The sequence below is a fragment of the Saccostrea echinata genome, unplaced genomic scaffold (assembly GCF_033153115.1).
Source record: "Saccostrea echinata isolate AGI-Se365-2 ecotype Australia unplaced genomic scaffold, CSIRO_AGI_Sech_v1 ptg000005l, whole genome shotgun sequence".
NCBI lineage: Eukaryota > Metazoa > Mollusca > Bivalvia > Ostreida > Ostreidae > Saccostrea > Saccostrea echinata.
Window position 1 is genome coordinate 6,092,936 of NW_026889754.1, and position 27,102 is coordinate 6,120,037.

General features: G+C 33.7%; 2 protein-coding genes across 2 annotated transcripts; one reads left to right on the top strand and one right to left on the bottom strand.

The window, feature by feature from the left end:
- Window positions 1-18,810: 18,810 nt before the first annotated feature.
- On the top strand, window positions 18,811-21,273 carry LOC133180014 (uncharacterized). The gene is made up of 4 exons (XM_061314637.1): window positions 18,811-19,310; window positions 19,753-19,874; window positions 19,979-20,194; window positions 20,412-21,273. The coding sequence occupies exons 1-4, from the start codon at window positions 19,224-19,226 to the stop codon at window positions 21,205-21,207; spliced, it is 1,221 nt and encodes a 406-aa protein (XP_061170621.1). The 5' UTR covers window positions 18,811-19,223; the 3' UTR covers window positions 21,208-21,273.
- Window positions 21,274-22,496: 1,223 nt separating this feature from the next.
- LOC133179857 (ATP-dependent DNA helicase RecQ-like) lies at window positions 22,497-24,598 on the bottom strand. The gene is made up of 3 exons (XM_061314555.1): window positions 24,316-24,598; window positions 23,457-23,610; window positions 22,497-23,358 (listed from the first exon to the last, which is right to left on the bottom strand). The coding sequence occupies exons 1-3, from the start codon at window positions 24,596-24,598 to the stop codon at window positions 22,497-22,499; spliced, it is 1,299 nt and encodes a 432-aa protein (XP_061170539.1).
- Window positions 24,599-27,102: the final 2,504 nt, after the last annotated feature.

Genomic DNA, 27,102 nt, shown 5'->3' on the forward strand with positions numbered 1-27,102 from the left:
AAATGTTTTAGCTATAAATGAGTAACTACATTGTTATGAATCACTTAGTATCTGATGAGTACACTACATTATTTGCTACACCAATTGTTTGTATTCTAGTTCTACTGTATTATTTAATATGCTTATGAATATGTCCTGTATGGGCCTTTACCAATTACTGTAATTGTGTTTGTGCCAATAAAAAATAAATAAATAAATATTGGGATAGATTGGAAAATTGTGATTACAATTCTCGTCTGTACAATGCTTTTATCAATTCCAAAACACTTACTACTAATAGAGACTCCTGGTTCTGTTGTATACTTGAATTTTTGAATTTCGAGAAATTTTAACAAATGCCTCCTCTTTGAGTCTATCTAAATTCAAAATTGTCATCAATAATTAAATCAGCAAACACTTTATTTGTTCTTGGTTCAACTATAAAGAAAAAAAAAGTCTTTGTGAAAAACTGGATTCTTATGTAAAGCTTAAAAGTAATTTTCTGTGTAAAGAATCTTTAACATTACTGAATAACTTTAACTTTAGAAGGGGCATAACCAGATTAAGAATATCTTCTCACAGGCTAAAAATTGTAACTGGAAGATATATTGGACTAGAGAGAGATAAAAGAATATGTAAAAAATGTTATTTGAATGTAGTGGAAAATGAGGCCAAACAAAATTATTGTTTGTTTAGAATGGCCTCCCGCCTCATTGAAATGACCTCTCCTAATCTAAATTTGGACATCTATCAATCATAACTTTACACATTACAAAACACCCACGGCTACTAAAAAAATCAATAATTTATTCAGATGGAAGATGCTGGGTCTTGTTTTCCGATATAAAAAGAACTTAAGACTAAATTCAAAATCGAATATTTTGAATAACTTTCTATATTGAATATAGCATCACAAGATAGTTTTAAGCTTGCTTGCATTTTTTTTAATAGATAGAATTATTACATTTGAAACGTTTACAATCAACTTAAAACAGATCCCTTATCTTTAAGATATTTCTCTTCGTAATAGGGAAAAGATACTTCATCAAGCTTTTTTTCTTTCATTTTTATTTCTACAAATAGGGGAAAGGTTACCTCAGTCTAAGATAACTTGATAGACGAGGGTTCATGGAGAGTTATCATGTCACCCAGGGGGAAGGGTTAGGGGGTCAAGATTAGGTGACAGAAAATCCACGTGACCGTTAACGAGGTTCGCTCCTGAGCTTTTGAGCAGATTTTTGTCTTAACCTTTACTTAAAAAATTCTGCATGTTTTAGTTCTTACAATAAATTTGGATTCTACAATACTATTTAAACGATATTCAGTTAAAACTCCATGATTAAATTCCATACCAAAAGCATTAAATGAGGAACTATATCTTGTGGCGGAAGGATTTTTAGAAGAAAATGATAATTTTTTTCTCTTTCAAAGTATTTAAAATATGTTAATGTGGGCAGATTTATATATATGAAATATATTTATTACATTTTCTCATTTTGAATAAATGTTTCTATTCCAAATAAATTAACTATGTCATTGAGAATAAAAGTTAAGCTAGTTTGTGTGCGCAGGTGGATTGAGTTGGTGAACACTTTCTTTGCTTTACTATTGGCTATGACTTCTCATTGGCTATTGTCATAATGAAATATCAAATCAGATCGTTTCTTTTGTGATAAAAGCGAGCCAAATCTAAAATTCAAATTACTGCAGATCCGGCGATTCCTGACTGTAGACTTTACCACCTCGCACAAGGTATTTTATTCAATGTTAATTGTCAATAACTTTGGTTTACAATTTTTCTTAGTAAATAAACGACTAAGATTATGAGCAATAAAGTTTAATATGTATTTACTTATCATATGTAATGCATTACTATGTATAAATTGTATATATTTACTTAAATATTTTTTTGTAGAATCACCTTGTTGATATGTGAATAAATATAGAAACCACCATCATTTCCATCTTTATATCACTCGGTCACAAATGGCGTCGCCGGTTTTTTACAGTCAAAGGTGATTCTTGTGTGAGCGAGAAGGTCTACAGGATTCAGTGAGCAGTCATCGGTAAAAACAAGTCACCTGTGAAATTCCAGTACTACCGTTATTTTGATCGACGTACCTTAAAACAGCGGACTTTGACGACAAAGAAATTGAGACAACAAATCAAAACTCTACAAAAAGAACTCGACAGACGTATAGATGAGGACAATGAAGAATATACCAGACCCAAAACAACCTACTTAACGCCAGTCCGAAATGTACCAAAATTCAGCGGGAATGAAGAAAAGGACGATATTCACGTCGATGACTGGATAGAGGAAGTTGAACATTTATCAATAGCCGCCGTATGAATAGAGAGGAAAGTATCGATTTTATATATTCGAATTTAAAAGGATCAGCAAAAGAAGAAATTAAATACAGATCATATGAGGAGAGAAACAATCCAACCAAAATTCTGCGCATTTTGAGCGATACATTCGGAAACAAAGAAGGAATAACAGTTCTACAGAGAAATTTCTTTGAGCGAAAACAGATGGAGGGAGAATCTTTACGTGAATACAGTTACGCATTGTTGAACCTCATAAAGAAAATAACAACGAAAAACACAGATGTTATTCCGAATCCTGATCTGACCCTTTGTGAACAATTTGCGCAAAATGTGATTGATATTTCATTACGCCGAGAATTGAAACGACTCACTCGACAACAACCGAAAATGCATTTTCTAGACTTCCGCGACGAAGCAATTTTATACTCAGAAGAAGAGGAAAAAACCCGAACAAAAGTTTCAAAAGAGAAACATTCAACAGAAAACTCAGTAACGGAATCTACAAAGACGTCCGAGAAAACTAATCAAGAAATTGACAAGTGCCTAGAACTCATAAAACGACAAGAACAAAACATCAACAATTTAACAAAACTATTAGAACAACAGACTGTGTCAAAACCCAAAGAACAATACCGATCATCATATCCACAATTACGCCGCCGTTGCTACAACTGTAACAGCGAGAATCATCTCAGAAGAGACTGTCCACGCAACTTTTCTTCAAGTTATCAGCAGTCGGAAAAATAGATCCTGCTGATGAACAGAGTCCGACATCAGTAGGAAATAAAGAGGACTCTAACTGTGTCAATCGTATTCTTGGTCCGAGCCCTACAGTCAACATAAAATTGTTTGGAATTGAAATCAACTGTTCGTTAGACACTGGATCCATGGTAACAACAATTACGGAAAGTTTTTATAGAAATAACATTGAAGCGATGTGCAAAAACATTAAGAATGATGTGAAATTAAATTTGAAAGCAGCAAATGGAATTTCTATTCCTTATATTGGATACATAGAAGGAATTGAAAGAACCTTCAGTGTAATCAAAGACCGATGTTACTGGCCTGGGATGTTTAACGATGTTGAGGGATATTGCAAGAATTGTGAACGCTGCTGTGTAGCCAAATCCGAAAACTTACAGATTAAACCAGCGATGAATCATTTACTAGCCAATCGACCCCTGCAGATTCTAGCCATAGATTTTACAGTGTTGGAGCCATCGAAAGGCAAAGAAAATGTGTTGGTAATAACGGATGTTTTTACCAAATTTACACAAGCAATAGCAACTCGGTCACATTAAGTTTCTATTCCTATTTTTCCATGCAGCCTGCACACAGAGTTGTTCTGTACCGTGAACTGTTTCATGCTGGTCCTATATTATATTTTAATTAAACTATCATGAATTCTATCATTATATTTGATAAATATAGCAAATATGTTGCGAAAATCCAGAAAAAAATAGCCCTAACTTTTGCTTAAAATTAGCACAATTTTAGTATTATCTAAAAATTAACATCACAGACCCCAACTTTTTATTCTCTTTTCTGAATAATATAAGATTTTTTTAACCATTCTACTCAAATTCAGTAAAATGTCATTACTTTGAAATGATTTTATTGCTTGATAAAATTTTTAATGCCAGAAAAATGATATTTTTGAGTGCAAAAAGGTCAAATAATTAAACATGCGAAGTAATTTAAAAATTTTTTGTTGTCACAAATTTTAATGTATCTATTCAAGATGAAATAAGACTGTGTTTGTTCCCATAATTTATTTGAACAAAAAAATACTGGAAGAAAAACTTTAAAAATTGAATCATGTGTAAGATGTATTTATAGTGCAAAAAGTCAAACTAAATACTCTGTAGCACCATTTTTTGTTTTGATTTTTAATTAAGCTATGTGTATATTCTAAAAATATACTTGATAAAAAATTCTCATTACTTTTGACGACAGGATCCAACCTCCTTAAAGCGCCCTTTATACACCAGCAATTTTTTTTTACAAAATATTTCCAAATATTGACATCTCTTTCTTTTTTAACACAAATTCACTTACTATATAATCCCTTGTATCACTGCTTTTTTTGTCATTACCATTCACAGTATTCAGATACTAATACATTTTTTTAACGAAGAAAGGAGACAGCTTTCTTGAGTTAGGAGAAGATGGCGGAAGAATTTCTTAACATGCAAGTTTATATCATACGTTAAGAAACGGGAATAAATTTTTGAAAATATCTAGTACTAGTTTGAATGTAAATTAGAGAACGTAAAGTTACAGAATCGAATCTTCCGTTATATATTTAAAATTCTATCTAATATGTATTGAACAAAATAGATATAAAAAAAAAGTGAAGGAAAATTTTTAATTTTATCAAACATGATAATAAACTACATTAATATTTTACGAATTCGAACATATCCTGTCATTCATAATTATAACTTTTATTAAATAATTTTTTTATGTTGTTTTACGTCCCATTCGACAATTTTTCACTCATATAGAGACGTCACCATATAAAATAAAAAATTAAATAATTAAACGTATACGTAATGTAGAATTAAATAACAGAATCTTCAGATACATTATTTATGTTTTTTATTTTGTATACCAACACCTTTGAAAATCTTTTTTTTTTATTTATATACAAAGGAAAGATAATAATATGCAGACTCCCTCACCCCCCCCCCCCCAAAAAAAAAACGCTACCAGCGCTTGATGACTTCGAGGTCGAATGGGATTTGTTGGGAGAGGAATGGTCTCTTTTTGCCAATCTCAAACGATGGGTAAGTAATTCATATGTATGTTATACTGGTCTAGACCGATCATTTTGTTGTTGTGTTATAGATTTCGTGTACCTTAAAACAACTTATCTAAAAGTAAAAAAATTCACAATTTCACCTCTAATTTTAATTACGAGTTCCCTAAATTGATACGATTATTTTACATTGTGTGTGTGTGTCTGAACAGGACAAAATATTATGTTGATGAAATGTTGGGGTACTATGTCTATCTGCACGCTAACATGCAATCCATATGAAGTCAACAAAGGACTCACCCATCAATACACCCATGGATGGCAAATCCATATAGCTTTATTTTGTCATATCTGAAATTTGAAGAAAAAAAATTCACTGACAAAGAACTATTACAATATGATATTTCAGTCGGAAGTGTTTCTAAATACATAGATAAAAGAGAATACCCATCGACATGCCAGATTTGATTGGGTCCGATTGAATGGTAAATTCTCAGGATTCACCTCCTCCTTCTGATTTTAGTGCCTTCGGGGTCCAATTTCCTTAGTAATTTCATGACAACATCCCTATAGAAAAAAATCTTTGGATCGTGAAAAAGGCAAGAATAACCTTCATAAAAATTGCTACAGGGGATTTTGAAAATAACGATAAGCAGATCAAACATCATCTGACATAATTGCTGTGTATAATTTAAGATTTCAGAAAAAAAAAATACTAGAAACTGATAACCAAATAAAACGTCACATAATACTCCGTATTATACTGTACATGTATATGCAGCATTGGAAAAAAAATGGTTAAAAGGTCGGTAAAAACGAAATATTTGAGCAGTATGTTAATGTTTTAGAAACCAGTTCATTTTTAATATATTCGATCAGTGCATATTATCTATTCAAGATATATTACTAAAGTCAGGTACTCTTCACACAATTGCTCCGAAGAAAATAGTTCCATTCATGATCAGTAGATAAAACATTACAACAAATATTAAGAATAATCTTGTATATTTAATACGTTAAAGAAAACAAAATTATCGTTAAAAGATTTTAAGAAAATCACTTTTTCCCCAGGAAAGCAAATAAAAAGTTTTCATATTCCTACGCTCGCTGCCTCCTCAGTCTTTTTCACGAAAATATATAGGTCACACTTCGATTGATAATGATAAATCTTTTCACCAGTTATATTACTGTCATGATTATTGTTCGTTAATTGCCGTATATTTTCTTTTGAGTTAGAATGTTAATCATTAACTGTGTGTGTGTTTTTTCTCTCTTTTTTTAAATAACGGAATGGTTATTATGGCTAAACACAACGTGATTTTCCGAGCTCGGAAAGATCTTCGCACGTGTGTAGACCTAGGCTATTTGGTCTTGCAAGAACAGGTGTGTGCACCGTTCCCTAGTGACGCTTAGATCAGTAGACTGGGTATCAGTACTTGCTACGGACATAAAGAAGTTTAGAACTTAATACACCAGTTTCATAACAAGTGCAGGTTTTTTACTCAAGGTGAAGCCCTAGACTGGGCTAGAGGGGCTGAGTTACGGTCATCGATCTTACACGAAAATGTACTATTTTTGTAAATAAAAAACATTTCTAGAAACAAAAATGAAGTTTATCTTCAAAACGTCTGTATATTCAAAATCAGTATATGGTGGAGGAATGTTCAGTGATGCTCCATAGCCGCAACCGATCTCGCGCTTTCCTTTACGTTTAACAACGGCCGTCAATGCATCACTGGACGAGTTCATTGATTACTCTAAAAGGTGACAGGTTGGAACATCTTTAACTTCTACCTATACTTTGAGTGATAGTACTTTTTAATAGCACAAAATTAAAAAATAAATTAAAATCTATCCTTGATAGATCTAAAGTTTTGCTATTTGTGAAAATGGGCTATCTTTGATAATCCATAACGGCTTGGACTTGTTTTGAATTTTTTTTACAGAAGATTCTATCATTGGAAAGTTAGATGGTACACATGTAGCACAGGCTCATAGTACGCGGGATTTTTTGGGAGTCCCCCCCCCCCTTCACTTTGAAAACGTTGCTATAGGCCTGTAACATGCTATTTGGATTAAATATTCCTGAAAATGAGTGAGGCGTTAAATACATTTTTAAAATTATACGATTAATTATATTTAGTTTATGTTCAATGTGAAATTAAAACTATTTTTATGCATGTGCAACTTTGTGATAAAGTCACTACATGCATGTAACGTTATATATGTACATGCAGTTTGTTTCCTACTATATGCATATTTTATTCAACAAAAGATGTTGAAACTCAGTAGCCTAAATATTATGTCATTTTAGGATATTTATGTATATGGCACCTTTATAGTTGACTTTCTACAGCTTGAGTATCTCTGACGTTTTGTCAGTAAATACTTGTTTTTTTTTATTAGAAATCATCTGAACACAATGAAAATTCGAATAAATTAAAAGTCGAATATCTTGGATATGGGGTAATCCATATCTATTCTTGTTTAACTCTATCATAAGCCTTTTAATGCATTTTATCACCTATGCTAGTAGTCCGAAATATCTGACGTTTTCCAAGATTTTGATATTTTACGTCTTGGCACGTAAAATAACAAAATCGTGAAAAAAAAATATTTCGGACTGCTATGCTAGTACCAATGGATGAATTCCAGGTGGGATATCTGCGTCCTTTTTTAACCTTATAAAACAAAAACTTTTCAAATTATCCGACATAACTATGTGTTGATACGTGACTACCCCTTTTCTCCTGCTTTTAGAGCAATACTAGTATATTTTCGTCCATCAGTTTATTTTGCTTTATCACATGATTATTTAATTGCCCTTCTGCATCCTTCACAGGGTTTTATTATACTCAGGTGAACGTTAAGACTCTTGTTTGCTTATAAAAACACATTGCGTTTGTACGGCCATGATTTCTAACGTATATTTTTGCAGCTGAAATTAAAAAAAAAACCTGTGGATGACCTATAGTTGAATATACTCTAGAAGAGTCGAGATTTCTTTCTTTCTTTTTTTTTTGGGGGGGGGGGGGGCAATTGTTATTCTCGTATAATAGAAGAAAGAAAGCATTTAAGCATTTCTTGTCTATATATTTAAAATATAAATGTTGAATGAATAATTTTAAAAACGATACATAAAAATGAAAATGTAATGAAAGTACAATGGATGGACAAAGTATAAAGTTTTATTTACCTTTGGACGGCGTACACTTTTCTTCGAAGAATGGATGTTAAAGATCTGTACCCAACAGTCTCGGGAAGATCAGGTAATAGATTCTGAGAAAAAAATGTGTTATGTCATTTTAACATATGATTATTGTTTTTTTTCTTTCCACTTGTATACGTAATCACAATGTTGGTATTAACTTAGATGTGAAAATGATACCTTACGTAAAATCGTTTTTGATTTTGGATCGCTACCATCTAAACAAATTTTATTTTTCGAAAAGAAGTTGGATTGTCTGTAATAGTTAAGCAATTCATAACTTCATTCATAACTTAGCATACTTTAATTTTACCTCTATAACTTGTTTGGTGACATTATGCGGCACACTTGACGTGTTCCGACGAGAAGGCACACCTAATCTTTTCAGTCGCTTGCCTGTTGCATTGACGCTGTTAAGTTAAATACACACTATTAAAAATAAACAAACAAAACCCAATACAGTGTATAACCAAAATTTGTAATAAATTTATTATTAATAAACAAAATATAAAAATTTAAAACATCTTACCTTATGTCTTTGTTTTTAAATTTCTGAAACAATTTTGATATTTCTTTATATGTAAAACCTTTGCTATTTAACACCAGAAGAGCATCTGCATCTAGAAATGAAAAATGAAGCAAATTTACTCCAGTATTTAAAAAGTTTCCAAGGAACGCATGTGTCGCCTGCTTTTCTTTAAATGCAAAAAAGAAGAGAAAAACTGCGATAGAGTCTGTCAATCAAAAAATGATTACCAACTCTCAAATAGATAAACCTAAAAGTTGAAATCATTACAATTAATTATCAACACCCGCCACTCAAAATTCTAAAGCCTTATTTTAGATTAGATTGCCCGGGGTATTCTTTGTACAGTAGGTCAAAGGTCAACAAGTAAATTATAACGCTGGTAATCTCATAATGTTTTACGACAATCAGTGCACATGCAAAATAGCATAGAATTGCCCCTTAAATGTCAAAATTATGCTGTAAATTGGCACTTTTAACTTTTTAGTAAAGTAGGTCAAAGGACAAGGTCAAGGGTCAGTCAAGAATCACGAGGTCGTTAGCCATGGGCATGGCAATTTTCAAATGCCATAGTGCCAGCAATGAATGTATTAAATGTCAAGTCCATATCTTTTACAGTTCTTGAGATACAAGGTGTGACAGACGGACAGACAGATCGACAGACGCCGGGTAAAGCGATACGGGTAAACCTTGCAAAAATATCACTAAGACTCGATATATATGATGACAATGTGAACTCAGAATATATATACTTATAGGCGTCAGAAGCAAATAGAAAGGGGTGGCGTAAGCACCAAAAACAAACGTTTGGGGCGTTAGGTCCAAATTTTTAATGAATTATGTCTCGATATCTTGTTTTGCAAAAAAGTTGAGGGGGAGGCTAAGCTCCCCCCTTCTACCTCCCTCCCCGTTCGGACGCCTATGATACATATATGTTTATATAATGCTATATATATATATAAGCTTACCACCTTTGTAACATAGTTCCTCCATTTTTTGTTTCTTTCTTCCTTGGTAATATCCTTAATAAAATTTCAAGGCTGGGAAATTAAATGATCGCCTTTTTTACGATCTATTTGACCTCTTGCAAACGGCCCCACTGTTTTCAAACGCTATAGATTTCTTTTCATGTACTTACAAAGAATTTTAATGCGAGTAAAGTGTAAACTGCCACCGGTGAAAACGAAGTCAGATCACACATTACTAGCAGTATGAGTGCAACAAGTATTAGCTTTCTTAAAAAGCTTGTCTGACTTAAGCAAATTTATTTTTACTTGAAGAATCGAGAAATGTTAAATACTGTGTAATCAACATGAGTCTGCGCCATGAAATGAATTCTTTTGCTAAGAAACAAGAAAAGTTCAATTCAGTGGCATCAACATAAAATAAAACTTGACATGAATTTATTCTGTATACATTATATTACTTGTATTTTCTTTTTTCTTAGCTGTAGGAACCGGGGGGGGGGGGGGTGCCCCCTCCAATAATTTTGCCGATTTAAATTTATATACATGGCTATTTTATGACTGTGTCCCTAAATCATGTAAATATTAACTTCTGATAACTTTTGTATGCTCTATAAGGATTTTTTCCTTAATAGTGTCCACATTAAACTGCAAATTTCTGAAATTTCTTCCAACGGGTCTGTTCATGGATACAAAGATATAACCAGTCTTTTTGAATGAAAAAGTTGCAACACATAAAAATCTAAACATCAATTGGTGAACAATTTTGATAGTTAAGAAATGTACATGTATTTAAAAAAAATAAACGTAGCTACCATCTTTGCATTTAAGCAAAAGAATATTCAACATCTATCCTTCACTTTGATAATTTTTTAAGTATGTTATAGTTACATTATAGATATTAATTGGTTATTGGTAAATACACTCACAATTTTTAATTCACGAGGGGCGGAAATCAAACATCTGCAAGCAATGAATATGTGTAGATTCATAAAAATTCTAAAGGTAGAGAGATTTAGTATGCATTGAAAATAAACATCCATTAGTTAATCTGATAAAGATAATCGACAAGTGTTGACCTGACCAGCTTCATTCCTGCTGTTTTGCTGGACATGAATGATGCATTCGAGAATGGCCAAATGTTATGTAACCTGTAATGTATAATGTGATAATAAGTAGGTCCAATGTTCTGGCTTGTTTGGGTGTTTAGCATGTTTCCTTTACTTCTCATGCTCTCCAATATGACGTTAGACAAAAACTGATTTGAAATTTTGGTGTGAACGTTGTACACTTTACAAAAGCTATAAGAAAGCAGACAACGTAACGTGTACAAAACGCCTACATTACACCAAATTTAACGAGGTTCGCTCCTGAGCTTTTGAGCAGATTCTTATCTTAACCTATATTTCAAAAATTCTGCATAATGTTTTAATTCTTACAATAAATTTGGATTCTACAATGCCAATTTAACTATATTCAGTTAAAACTCCATGATTAAATTCCATACCAAAAGCATTAAGTGAGGAACTATATTTTGTGGCGGAAGGTTTTTTAGAAGAAAATGATCATTTTTTCTCTTTCGAAGAATTAAAAGTATGTTAAGTTTGGATTCCTATTTTTACATGTAGTCTGCACACATAGTTCTTTTGTGCAGTGGACTGTTTTATACTGGTCCTAAATTATCTATCGAAAAAACTGTCATGAATTCTATCATCATATTTGATAAATATAGCAAATATATTGTGGAAATGAAGAAAAAAATAGCCCTAATTTAAGCTTAAAATTAGCACTATTTTAGTAATATCTAAAAATTAACATCACAGACCCCCACTTTTAATTTTCTTTTCTGAATATATACGATACTTTTAATCATTCTTCTTAAATTCAGTAAAATGTCATTACTTTCAAATGATTTTTTTTGCTTGTTAAATTTTAATACCAGAAAAATGAAAATGTTTGAGTGCAAAAAGGTCAAATAATTGAACATGCGGAGTAATTCAAAAATTTCTTCGTTGTTACAAATTTTAATGTGTCTATTTAAGATGAAATAAGACTGTGTTTGTTCACCATAATTTATTTGAACAAAAAATATTGAAGGAAAAACTTTAAAAATTGATTTATGTGTAAGACGTATTTACAGTGCAAAAAGGTCAAACTAAATGCTCTGTAGCGCCAAAAGAAGCGCATTGACCCCCATTTTTTGTTTTGATTTTTAATAAAGCTATGTGTATAAATTCTAAAAATATACTTGATAAAAAATTCTCATTACTTTTGATGGCAGGATCCAACCTCCTTAACTGTAGCGTGTCATGGCTGATATCGGCCATCGTAGATAATGAACAAAGACGTGGAATATTACTTCGCACTTCACGAGCCAGTCCAAGAACAAATTAGCATTTGAAAGTAGTGAACCGTATTATCAAAACATACGATAAATATTCGTAAGGCGACTTTACCTATGGTGGCATAATTTTTTTTTTTTAAAGGCCGAGGTTTTCAACCGGTCGGTTTTCCTCAGGTAAGTTTGTTGTGGGGTGGAGCTTAATTGAAACGGCTGTGAAGCCCAAAGGGAACCAAGCTGGCTTGTGTATACCTACCTATATACACAGGATGTTACCTGTATATTACCTGTAAATATTTTCCTAAGACATAGTTTAACTTCGCGTGTTGCTCAATCGAAATGTTGATCGTCAAATTTATGAAATAAAACATGCTAATTTTTTTATGTAGACTGATTCCTTTAGTTCAATTCTTTTTTAAAAAATATGTTTGAATAAAGGAGACAATTTTAGTTTAATTTTGTGCGTTAATCAATTTCAAATCTTTGGTTGTAAGCTGACGACACCGAGGGAAATAGTCATTTGCAAAACGAAAGTAGAAAAAACCGCGGTCCTGAATAAGTCTCTAAAACTTAGAAATCCTGTTTGAAGACTAAATTTTGTAGAAAATATATAATAAATTAGGCAAACATTTTTTATATAATTCCTATGTGATTAACCCATGACGCATGTTTGAACAGTTTCGTAAAAATAGTCATGGCATCCGCGTATTGTTTCTCCGACAGTTTGACGAAACGGGAATATAGTCACTTTATCTTACTTTTTCCTCGGGATCCATAATTCTAAACATAACTTGCATATTCAATGACAGCTTTTATAATACTGCTTATTTCTCTTTAAAACTGGTTATATTACCGTAACTTTCATCACCATGTCTCGGAGAAATATTACACGTCTTGAAATTTTTAACTTGGACAATATGACTATCTCATAATTATAAAAAAGAAATTATTATTTTATTAAATTACATGATGCTTCCAATGCAGTTCGGTATTTTCTGTTGTAAGTAAAATCGATGTACGTGTAAATTTGGATAACCTATACTGCATTATAGATTGTACAGTGAAATGAATCCCCCTTTCTTAATTACAATTTAAATAGATATATGACTGATTCTCTTTTTCATTTATTTAATTGTCTGACAGACTGATTAAGTATAAATTATATATGGCTAATTACTTTATCATAAAGTAAAAAAAATAATATCAGTTCTGGCTGCTTCTTTATCACGATGTTTTATATATGCGGTAGGCATCAAAGACTGGCTGTTAATTCAATAACCGGTACGATCCCCAGCCAAGGTATACAAGATATACACAACGGCAGGTAACAAAATGTCAATCAATTTTCAGTATCCAATCTCAGGCTTAATTTCATCTGATTGACAGGGATTCACAGACCAGGTAAAATTGAGGGCGGTGCTTATTTCCTCCCCCTTTAATTATTTTTATTTTATTCAATTTGACAAAAACCACATGTGGCGCAAGTCATACATACAGTAAACAAATATATAGTCACACAGATTTTCTTATATTAAATGCATCACGTATGAGTTACAAATATTTCTTGTTGATTTAACGTCTGCTGGATTAAGAATTTCATAAGATATACATGTATCACCGTGTTGTGGGGACTGTAGTGATAACTAAGATTTCTAAACCTGAACAACAGGACAGGAGACAGTCTTTAAATTAAAGCTGTTTATTCGTGAATGTCCGTCGCAAAAGTGATCGGACAAAAACCCGATAGCGTCCCCTGTCCAGGTGTTGAGTTATTCTTGCCACTAATTGTTACAAAGGGGCGTTAATCTAAAAGGACTCATACTCGACATCAAACGGAAGATTAACAATAGGGCTTTAATTACGGCAAAATACAATTTAAGTAATTAAGAAAACAAAGTTCCATTTGCGGAAAACTAAGAAAAGCTCAGATTTTACACGAAAGGATGACACTAATTGATTTCATAACTTTTCTCAAGAAAACTGACAAAGGGCCTCAAGTTATTATTTCTTCTAAATCCAAAGCCATGAATTTAATTGCAGTAAATAAAAATACCAACTGGTAAATAAAAATTAATGAAATAAAAATAATTTGAAATTGATAATAAATTTATACTAAATTTATACTAAAAAAATATCAGAGGGTCGATTTTACACTAGGATAATTCCCTCTTGGTCAGAAAAATCTTTGTCCTCAAAGATAAAAATGAAAAATATCCTACATAAGTGGCAAGCTCGTAGATAATAAAAGTAATGTGTCAAAATTTTTTTAAAAGACTTGTATATATACACTAAACAAAAGTTTGCAATCTATGAGACACTAAAAAATTTATTCACACCAATGTATGGTGACTCAATGTCTGAACAAACACTTAAAAAACTGGCCATTTGCTGAAAGAATCCACAACTAGAAGTATATATTTATGTCCTTCTGTTGTTTTGGTAAGTGGGCCAAGGATGTCCATGTGGATTCGGGAAAATCTGTCACCTGGTGTCAATGGTGCTGGAGCATGATGTGTTGGTCTTTTGGACAATTGACATTCTCTGCAGGATCTGACATAATCTGCTATATTTTGATACATAGCAGGCCAATAATATTTTAACTGGATGGCACGGTATGTACGTTCAAATCCAAGATGTGCACCTCCTGCAAGACTATCATGGTATGACCGTATATCATCTTCTCTGAGACAACGTGGAACTGCCAGTTGTTTAAGGTGATTGTTTGGATGACGTGCCCTTTTGGATCTTGGTTGGTAATAATGGTAAAGAACGCCATCAAAAAAAACATAAAAAATGGATTCACTGAGTAGTCTATCTCTGCATTTCTTGTCCTCTGGTAGATCCTTATCTGAGAAATAGTTGTACAAAGCTTTGAAATCTGGAACAGCTCTGTTGAAGATCACCAATAGAAGTAGTGTCCACGGGGTATATTGTTTCTGTTTCCATGGTTTTAGGGAATGGTCGCTGATGGTCGGCATAGAAAAACGTTGCTTGTGTACCTTTTTCTTCCTCTACGGGGGTGAAGCACTGTACATCAGGTGATGGGATAATGTCTTCTGGGTCCTCTACCGTAATTGTTGTCTCAGGATACGGACGGCGGGACAAAGCATCAGCTATTTCATTTTAATAGTATTTCATAGGAATATCCTTGAAGTAGTACTACCAAGTACTTCTATGCCCTATATTAATCAGAGATGCATGGAGGATGCTTCTAGTGTGTTTCATTGTACCAGTCAAGTTTTCAGATGCTGCAATTTCAGCTAAAGAATGACCAGGTTAATGTCTTTGGAGCAGATCTCATTTTCCAAGAAACTATAAGCCCTATATTGACCAAACATGCATGGATGATACATCTGAGTATGTACACTAGCCTACTGAACTTGCTTCGGATGCTGGATGTGAGCTACATTTTCCAGATGAGTGACCAGGTTAAAGTTTTTGGAGCAGGTCTCATTTCCAAGTAACTATAAGCCCTATATTGACCAAACTTGCATGGATGATACATCTAAGGATGCACACTAGCCTACTGAACATGCTTCAAATGCTGGATCTGACCTACATTTTCCGGATTAGTGACCAGGTTAAAGTTTTTGGAGCAGATTTCATTTCCAAGTAACTATAAGCCTTATCTGAACAAAACTTGCATGGATGATGCATCAAGGGATGAACACTCTCAAACTTGCTTCAGATGCTGGATTTGACTTACATTTTCTGGATGAGTGACTAGTTTTATGTTTTTAGATAAGTCCACTCCCAAGTAACCTCAATCCCTATAAGACCAAAATTGCATAAATGTTGCATCTAGGGATTGTTGCATCTAGGGATGCACACTACTAGATTATTAGTTTAGTGTGAAACTTTGCCTTACTTAAAGACAACATTCGTTGAGGTTAGCTCTGTAATCTCTGATTACCTATGTTTTCTATATACGTTGATTAGCCATTGTGGCCCCACCCTACTCCCGGGGACCATAATTTGAAAACTTGGAATCTACACTACCTCAGGAAGCTTTCACATAAGTTTCAGCTATACTGGCCCAGTGGATCTTGAGAAGAAGATTTTTTAATGACCCCACCCTATTTTTGTCTTTTCTTGGAAGGGGCTTGGCCCTGCATATTAAGAATTTTAACTCCCCTTCTCCCAAGGATACTTTGTAGCAACTTTAGTTAAAATTGAATCGGTGGTTCTTGAGAAGTTGAAAATGTGAAAAGTTTAGAAACGGACGGACTCCATGTGATCAGAAAAGCTCACTCGAGCTTTAAGCTCAGGTGAGCTGATTGTGTTCCAGTCTTTATCCAAATTACTCAGTATAAGCTTAGTTACACCATCTGAATGATCTAATACATCGTCGGAAACCCACGGTCGGTCTCGCTTCTCTTACCTCCCGTGGGACACAAGGCCGAAAATTTCGCTAGACTCATTGATATGCGTAACCTAATGCGACCTTTCGAGGGCCAATGAAAATCGACGTTATCAAATTAGGCATACAGTAATGGCGGCGCCCATGAGAATAATGTCATGTTGCTGTTTGATAGTGTTTGTAAACTATGGCAGCCTCGGGGCACGTAAAAGAATGCTCTTTTTGCTTATGTGTTATAAAGGACAGGGGATATGGAGCATTAAGCTCTAAAACATCAATTGAACAGTATAATTATGCATTTACAAGGTTAAATTTTTTCCCGACCAGCAATTCATATGCGTGTAATCTATGCACCAATAAATTAAATAGAATATCCAAGATCGAGTAAAGTGTGCGAGCAAAGGTGGAGCAGTTGAAAACTGAGAGGGAAAAGTTGTTAGGTATGTGATATTTGGATTCAGACAAATTTGGAAACATTTTGACCTACTTCTCATGAAGAGGTGTCTATAACAGTGTATAAATATTTATCAAAGAATGAGGGCTTGAATTCGATATCAGTTCTATTGTTAAACAAAAAAGTTCTGCCAGCTATTTAAAAATCTAGAAATTGTTGCCTTGTTTATAAAAGCATTGCATACATAAATTTACACAGGGATTTATAATTTGTTTTAAGATGTTCTAAGACAACATCAACAGACAAGTGGGCATGTTACCCAGGGTAAGTGCAGTGAAGAGGTCCCTAGATAAGACACCAACACCAAGAGGAAAAAGTAAAAAAGCTCTCTTTAAAACACCTGACAAACTACTTCTGCACCAGAACCCAAATCATAGTCTCCAGTCAAAGTTACCATGCAAGGAGGATAAATCAACACAAACACATGTGTCAGAAAATTTTGATGTAAAGGTAATTTTTGATAAATTTTTCAATGGGCTAGGGTCATGCAGCCTTTGCCTTTTACTGTCCAATATCTGGTCACTACTTTAAATTCATAAATGACTATCCCATATTTTCTTGATTAAGAAGAAGGGCAAATGAAATTAAACTACTCACTTTGACACTTTCAATCTTTATGTTACTAATATTGAAGATATGAAAATCTACATTATTGCAAGAGTTCTAACTGTTACATGTATATGTGAACTATACATCATTTCATGTCATCTGTGATGATGCTTTTGTTTCATAGAATATGTACATATATACAAAATACATAAACTTTTCAGTGTTCCATTGTAGATTGTCACCAAGATTGCTGGAGCTGATGTAAGTAGAGTAGTAAGAGATGAAAATTCTAAGGCAGCCTTAAAATCACTGTTTAACAGAAGATCACCTCATGCTGTCCTGAAGAATTTATGCAAAGATACCAGCTATATGGATGCATTATTTCAGTTGTGTGTAAAAAAGATGAAAAAAGAAATTGATTGTGTAGTTAGCAAAAAAAGTGCCCTATTAAAATGCAAAAAGAGTGAAAGTATGATGAATCTTGACTGGTCTTTTGTGGAATCAAAACTCAAGGAAGGGATTCCTTATCTGTTTACCATTATGAGCAGTTTGATAGATGTAAAAAAGAAGCAGAACCTTCCAGTGCTAATAATGTCAATAGGTGTACTTCTTTATGGCAGATCAAGATCAGTAAATCAGTTACAGTACATCCTTGGTCTAACACTAGACAAGTGTGGAGTGTCAAAGGAGGTATTTAAAATTAGTTTTAAAAATTATTAAAATTGGATTGAAATTTAAAAAAAAAAGTCACGTTAATCCTGATGTAGTCAAATATCTATTAAAAAAGGTGTGAATCAAAAATAATACTGTTCATTGGTTTTAGGGTTTGAAAATTCTTCATGACCTTGGAATTTCTGTGGCAAGCAGCACTGTCAACAAAGAAAAGAAACAGCTGATCAAAGAGCAGGAGAAGAAGGTGTCAGCAACAATGACAAGGTATTTACATTCTTATTACCCTTCACCTGAAAATCCAGGACTCTTAGATGTTAAACATGGCATAGAAATCATAGGGGACAATTTAGATGTCACAATTACTCCTGCTAAGATGACAATGATGTCTCAGAGAAAGAGCTTGCATTGGTTTCTGACAATGGTGAAAGAGAAGAGGATCATGTCAGATGATAAACACCCTAGATCAACAGAAGAGAATGGAGAAACCAGGGATATTTTGAAGTTACCAACCAGTGCATGGTTACCATCTTCAGGTGACCTGCACACATTGATTGAAAATATGAAATTTCATATTATTAAAGTCCTTATTACCTATGTCGATTTTCTGAAACCCTTACAAAAGTGTGTGCCAGGTTGTTTTATGGACAAAACTCGACAGAAATCAGTCATTCTGAATTGTGACTTAGTAGAAGCTAGTGAAAATTCATCAGAGGGAATGATAACAATTTTGCAAAATGTGAATAAACTGGTTTTCCAAGCTGTTGAAAAAGATCAGAAAATAATGGACAGGGTTGTTTTTGGTGGAGATGTTCTCACCAATGAGCGAGCATTTACAGCTCAAGAAGCCATGCAAAATGCAAAATCAGATTATGATATGCTTGGGGGGCTTGTTCACAGGCCAGAAGGTTTTCACAGGGAGATGAACTTCTTATTGGTAACACACCCTGTTCAGGAATGTTTTAGTTCCAGTTGTTTTTGCTTTTATGAATTAGAGTAAGTATTTTGCAGAGATAATATAGTACTTATAATTTTACTTACACATGAAGTGCCATACATATTTTCATCTTTAACTTTGCAATGACAAATAGGTGGAAATATTGTGAAACTCTGCAGACTTGCTCATGTTCTTTGCATCCAGATTATCAATTTGGCTTTAAAATTTTAGTAGGTCATAAACTGCATTTTCCATTTTTTCAGCATGAATTTCATTACTATCATTCATTTATCACTTGTTGCCCTCCAATTATTGGTATATATTATCAGTTCCTTAAATTATCTTAGTACATCATGTACATGTAGATAGTATACATAGGTTTCAGAAACTGGGAGTCGTAGCCCATCATAGGCCATTCCAATGTTTTTTTGTTTAGCATGACTTGATTTTATTGCTTTATAGTTCTAGTTTTTACTAACAACTAATCCTTTTGTACATGGTACAAGTTGCATATTTATTGATAAATTACATGTAATTACTTAATCTGCATAATTATGTAGATTTCAGACAATTCTGAATTTTTTTGATTAAGTTTTAATTTTATACCCTTAAAAGATGTCTTAAGTCTAAATCTATTCCATTTCTTCAGTTTTCACAATAATATTTTTTCAGGGAATATTTCAACTATTCTACACTGAGAGCAGTGCATCAGACCAGGGTTCCCTATACAAACTGAGGAATGCTATCAACCGTCGGTCAGTGACTGGGTCAAAGGAAGTTACAAATAACTTCAGGTAAGTTGAACTATCCAAGTCAAGTATTTTGCAATATGAATTTGAAAATAACAACAGATAAAAAAGAATGTTAATAATGTGTGCCTTGTTATATTTTCCTTTAGATCCCATCATCAATTCATCCAGGATGTGACAGATTCCTACATTGTGTCAACATTTTTGGACATCATGGACATGGAGGAAGTTACATCACAACCCTCACATGCTCCTGTTTTTTCATTAATGAACAATGACAACAAAATGGAATGGATTACCAATGTTGCCACAGATGTTCTTAATGCACTTGGCCTAAATTCCTGGAAAAGTTTCTTAGACATAAGGTTAAAATCCCTTTTCTTGTATGAACCAAATGTTGTATTTTTATGAGTGCTATTCCTTGGATAGATGCAATTATAAGCTCACCCAAGCAAAAAGATCATGATCAAATAGAGTCAAGTTTTCACCAGTCTTTAATATTTTTGCCATAAGTCTCCATTTTTCATACTTATGAATCTAAAATTATTAGTACTAAAAAAATTATTTATTTTGATATTTTAGATCACACTTGGAAGATCTAAGTACTGATGATGTACAGATAGATGCCATGAAACAAGACCTTTCTTTCTCTTGTGCAATGTGTGGGAAAACATATATTAGGAAGTGTTGGCTTAAGAAACATCTACTGAAAAAGCACAACTGGATCTTTCATGAAATTACAGAGTTATCAGATCCTGATCAACCACTTACATCCTTTCTAAGGATGTCCCTTCTCTACCGTGATACCTGTGATGCATACAAAATGGGTGACGGGGACCGTATCATGCGTAATGCCAAGTTTGAGTGGTTGTATGCCTCTGCTTTAAGTCACTCAAAGTATAAGATCTGGTTGTGGAGAATGCTCACATATGTTAATTCTATTCTTCCACCTGACCAGGCATTTGAGTATATGTGGAATATGACTGTAAATCTGAAGGGCGGCATTTACAACAATATCCTTAATGACAACTGTGTAGAACTGCAAGTGTGCAACATCAAGAGAGAACTCAACACACAAGGAGCAAATAAATCCTTTCAATCAGCAAAAACAATTTGCATGACTACACAAGTCATTGACAGCATTAAAGATCAGCTTTTGAGGACTACCAAAATAGTGAAGTCGTCAAGACACAGGCCGGATGTTGATAAAACAGTTGATATCATTACTATGGTTAAATCTTTGAGAAGCAAAGGACCAGTGTCAGATCTTTGCTGGGAGAGTTTCTCCAAATTTAAAGATCCGATTCACCAAATTGACATTCTTAAATTACATGAATGGATACATGAACAAAAGAACATTGCTGACTTGTACATGTAAACTTATTAGGGCCAAGCATGAAATGGGAATTACAATGTCCATCTGTTTATCTAACTCTGTCAGTTTTGTTGTGACATAGTAACTCAGTGTGTTTTATTTTCTAAAAACAAAATCAGATTCAAGTTGAAGCATTTATTGTAAAAATGGCAGTAGTATAGCTTGATCAGTACACCATTATATATGTAATGGTACAGGAGGTAGATGTTATAAAGATGACAATTTACCATGTTGAACATATACATGTATGTATAAACCTCGTATATAAAACAAATAAAATATGTACAAGCTTTAAAGGAGTACAAACTGATTCATAAATTTGAAGTATAAACAAAAACTTGTTTCAGTGCTTTCAATTAAGGGTTTAAATTAAACTTCATCCTTCCTCTCTCATAAAAAAGTTTGTTTATAATACTAATGATTTTTGAAAATAAATATTTTTTTTTAGGTCACCCGAGTCACTCAGGTGACATATTGCTATCTGTTTCGTCAGTTGTGCATCGTGTGTTAACATTTGCACATTTTCAGCTTCTTCTCTGAAACCGCTTAACCAATTTCAACCAGTTTTGGCATATAGCATCTATGGGTGAAGGAAACAAAAAATGTGAATTTCATGGTCCTTGCCCCCCTGGGGCCTGAGGGGTGGGGCCAAAACCACTAAAATTAGTGTTGGCATGATTGTAATAAGCAATGAGCCCTCAATCAAAATTGTGAAATTCATGGCCCCAGGGTCAGGGGTTCTGGTGCTAGGACGGGGCTCTGTTGAATATATAGTGAAAATGTATTAATTCTTAATAAATCTTCTCCTCTGTTCCTGGGTATAATCCCAGTGATCTAATTACATTGTTATGATGAGCAATGGTGCTTCATCAAGAATTTTGAATTTCAAGGCCCCTGGGTCAGGGGTTCTGGTGTTAGGCGGGGTTCTAATGATTATATAGTGAAAATGCATTAATTCTTTGAAAATCTTCTCCTCTGCTCCTGGGTATTATGCTGATGATCTAAGTACATAGTTATAATGAGGAATGGTGCCTCTTCCCAAGTTTCTGTATCCCAGTGAAAATGTGTCTTATCACAGATTTAAATGAACCCTAACATATTTTTAAAAAATAGGTCTATCACAAAGGCTGACAATATATATTGGCAAAATTATACAAGAATACTGACTGATTTATGAAATGCAGCAATGTATTCGTCCATATTTTTTAAGGATACTTTGAATTACATGTATTACATCTTAATGCTTACTCCCAATCTGAATCTGTAAACAAGTCATGATCATCCTGGCTACTTTAATCTGAAGAAAAAGCTGGAAATTGAGTTTTATAATAAGGATGTTGTGCTAAACTACATTTTTCACAATCTTTCACATGACACTTCTTATCACATATATCACAACACATATGCATGTCCCTATCCATAGCAGGTTTACTCTTATAGGAAGACAATATATTCTCATGGCGACAAATGGTTTCATTTTTAACATATAATTTCATGTCATCATCTATACATTTAATATCACGTTTTGTGTAAATCAATAAAGACATTGCTGAGCCACCGTCTCTACCTGCTCTGCCATACTGCTGAACAAAAGTATCCATATCTCGGGGGCAACCATAATTAATTGTATATTTCACTCCTTTGAAATTCACACCCATACCAGCTGCACTGGTAGCAATAAGAATTCTAATTTTGCCATTTTCTTTAGACATATCCTCTTTTACTAATTGTTTAACATCATCTGTGGTTTTTGAATGATACATTTCGACATGGTCAATCAATTTAACATTTTCTTTAAACATAATTCTAAACATAGTGTACAATTTACTACATGTTCTGATAGCAGGGCAAAAATTCAGATTCCTATCACAGAGCTCCCTTTTCTCTTTCAACATCAGAATTAGAAAGAAGAATGTATTCTCTAGTGGAGTGTTGTATTTAACACACTGTAAAAATAATTTAATATTGTTCCTGTCTGGGTTCTCTATAATTTCTAAACAGTCTGTCATACAAAATTTTCTCTGTAAGGCTTTCCTGGCAGCTGAATTTGCTGTGGCAGTCATCAAAATTACAGGACATTCCACAAGGCTTCGCAGTTCCCCTAATCGACCATACCAACGTCTGAAAGGGTCTTCCTCGCTCGCAGACTCTCCCCTAAAAAATGAGAGGAATAATTTAAACCCTGTTTGAATTGCTCAAATTTTGATGGATTGTAACAATGCATCATTTTTTCCCTTCATAAATAAACTTACCAATGTAACACTGTGTGGGCTTCATCTACAGCTATTAATCTAATGGTTGAATTGTTTGTCACCCAATCTCTCCACTTTCCATTTAGCACACTTTTAGGTGAGGTGAAAATGAATTGCATTTCATTTCTTAATATGGAATCGTCGTTTTCACCACCTATATCATGAAGGAATAGTTAAATTAACAATATACTAATACATGTACCTGGGAAAATGTTTGTTTTGATATAATTTTTTATAAATAAAAATGTCAGAAAAAAAATCAACATTTACATGTTTCCTGTCGTATAAAAACCAGTATTGAGTGCTACGACGCACACAGATACAGAAACATGAATGTTTAATAGAGGGGTTCTGAATCATCACATAACATAGCAGAGGGGAAAAGTGAGTGAGATCGACATGGCCAATGCCCATGCATGTCAATACAATTACATTATAGAACAGAACATTTATTTTATAAATTTAGAGCCCATAACAGACAAGTATGAAATTATTACAATAATAAGGAAAAGATATGCCAATTGATAGTATAATAATTTGTAAATGACATTGCTCATTTCAACAATAATATTGCACTATTTCAGTGAAAAGGAATACTATATATTAAAGTGTATGGCTACATGTTATCATTTATGAATTTGCCCACAAAATTAATAGTGTCTTTGTCTTCAGTATTGAGTAACCAAAAAAGTTTTTGTTCACCATCTAACGCCGAGAAATTCGGAAATTTAATTGACTGAAAAATTTCTTTCCTTTGATGATCATATTTTTTACATGTTATCAAAAAATGAGTTTCATCATCTACACTGTATATATAGTTTATGTAGATAAATAGGTCATATAAAAGTAGGCTGCTTACCAATAAATGCTGAAAGAAATCCTAAACTATTCAATGAATTGCACTGTTCATGCATAATGGAAAGTAGAGGTGAGACGACCAAAACTGAGATCGGATTGTTGTCGTCAAAACTAGCGTTATGTGCCGTGTGAAAACCCTGGTAGCAAATACTTTTCCCACCTCCGGTTTTGATAGACAGAAAAACATCTCTTTTCTTCAGCAGTGCTGCCAAAGACTCTCTTTGAAAGTCTTTTAGCTCGTTTATTTGAAAAATTTCTTTCACTTTCGCCTCGTACGTCTCCATATTGTTTGCAAAATCCTTCCCGACATACGGGTTGCAACGATGATTTTTATTGGGTAATTAAAAGCTACACATCGCAATACGGTATCGTATTGCGACCAATGAAAATGCGGTATTGAGACACACCTCCAAGCGAAATTTTCGGCCTTGTGTCCCACGGGAGGTAAGAGAAGCGAGACCGACCGTGGGTTTCCGACGATGGATCTAATAATAGTCCACCCTTTTGACAAGTGTGTGTGAAGGCTCCACAGTTTTTACTTTAAAGGTTATAAGCGAGATTAAAGTTTCTGGCATAAATATTGGTGTAAAAGCGGCAGACCGGGAACAATTATTTGATCATGTAAAAATAAAAAGTTTTAAAAGGTTTTTAAAAAACATTCATTGCATGTGTTTTTCATTGGTTATAGGGAATATCAGTTTGGTCAAAAAATATACACCAGTGAGTGATGAATATCTAAAGAATATGATAAAGAATATTACTGGAGAGAACCAACAGATTGGTCCAAATGCGGTGAGAGCTAGACTGGCAAGTCAAGGTATCATAATTCAAAGAAGACGGATAAGGGAAGTTTTGAATGAAATAGATCCTGCTGGAGCCATTGTGCGTAGTATGAGAACACCGATAATTAGAAGAACATATTCAGTAGCCGGGCCAAATTCTTTGCGGCATTTTGATGGAAACCATAGACTGATCAGGTAAAATAACTAATAAAGAATGAAAATTCCATTTCATTTCATGTCAGTGTTTAACTTGATAGAATGCTTTATATATGAAATTTAATTTCTTTATATCCATTTACATGTACTAGGATAGGGCATAAAATATTAATGATTTGTAATTGTTATTTTTTTATGTTAGTTAAATCTTGTTAGAGAAATAGTGTTTTCAACAACAATACTGGAATCTCGCGTTTTTTTTTTTCTTAGATTATTTCATCTCTCTTTCATCAAGATTCCTGTCTTTTTCTAAGTTTCGGGTGGAACATTGTAATTCATGGCTGTATAAATGCATGGCTACAGCAGAGTCAATATCTATCTGGCAGCCAGAAACAACAACAAGGCATCCACAGACTTAGGTCTTTTTAAAAAGGGAGTGGAAGAGTATGGTCTTCCATCACGTGTTCGGTGTGATATGGGTAGGGAGAATGTGTCTGTGTGTAGATACATGGTGGACAAAAGAGGGGAGAATAGAGGTAGTGCTATACAAGGAAAAAGTGTACACAATCAAAGAGTGGAACGTCTGTGGGTGGACGTCTGGAAAGGAGTCACTAACCTATACTATGATCTATTTACCTACATGGAAAGTGAGCACTTGTTCGGATTAGGTAATGCCATCCACTTGTGGGCATTACATTTTGTATTTTTGCCAAGAATCAACTCTGATTTGAGTCTTTTCCAGTCACAGTGGAACCACCATGGGTTGAGGAGTGAGGGTCACATGTCACCACATCAGCTGTTTGTTTCAAGGGCCTTAGAACTGTTTGGTACTGAGAGAACTGCCGTGAAAGACCTGTTTGATCCAACAATTGAGAGTGAAGTATCTGAAATGTCTGGCGTGGAAGATCTTGGGATAGCAGATCAAGAAGAACCACAAGAAGAATCAGAGGAACAGATTGTTCCTTGTCCTCTCAGTGATGAGGTACTTGAAGAACTAAAAAACGAGATAGATCATCATGGTGACACTGACCAACTTGGTATTCAGTGTTATTTACAAGTTCTTCAATTTCTTCAGGATCAAAGAAATTAGGTGGAGCAGAAGAGCTACTCATTGTATAATGCCTTGAAATTTTCAATCATTTTCAGTTACTTTAACAGGTCAAGGAAACTTTTTTCTGTGACTTCAGAATAAATTTACATGCTAAATGAGGCACCAACGTGACTGACAAACCGACCAATCGGCTAAATGAGTTGCATTATTGGTCACTACAAAAAATACTACATGCACGTTTCAAAAAGGACAATTTTTCAAATCGATCTCGGAAAGACAGGATTCATTTTTCCAAGCATTTTACACTCTTAATACAATATATACAATATTATCTACTAATTCCATCCTCACATTTACATACAAATGTTTTACAACGGTAAAATATGGGTTTCCTACACTCCATTGTACAAGTCCGTTAGTTGACAATTGCCTGGCAGCTTTTCCCGTGCTGTACTATCAGTGAATATGAATTTCACGTGACTATTCCTTGGTCCAAAACAATCGACTCTGTGGTGTACTCACGTATTGTCATTGTTTACTATGTATACAACTTCGATATATATGCTACTCAATACACGTTCTATGATCCATGTACATGAAATTTGATACTGTGTAAAATAAATGCCGTACAACAATAAACTTAAGTTTTTTTTAGCTCTTCTGAGCCAAAGGCTCAAAGAGCTAATGCTATGGCCATTTGTGCGGTGTGCGTTAACTTTTTAGAATATGGGCCATAACTCAAGAACCCCTTGGCCAATTATTGTCAAATTTGTCACAGGGTATCCTTGGCCCAAGGGCT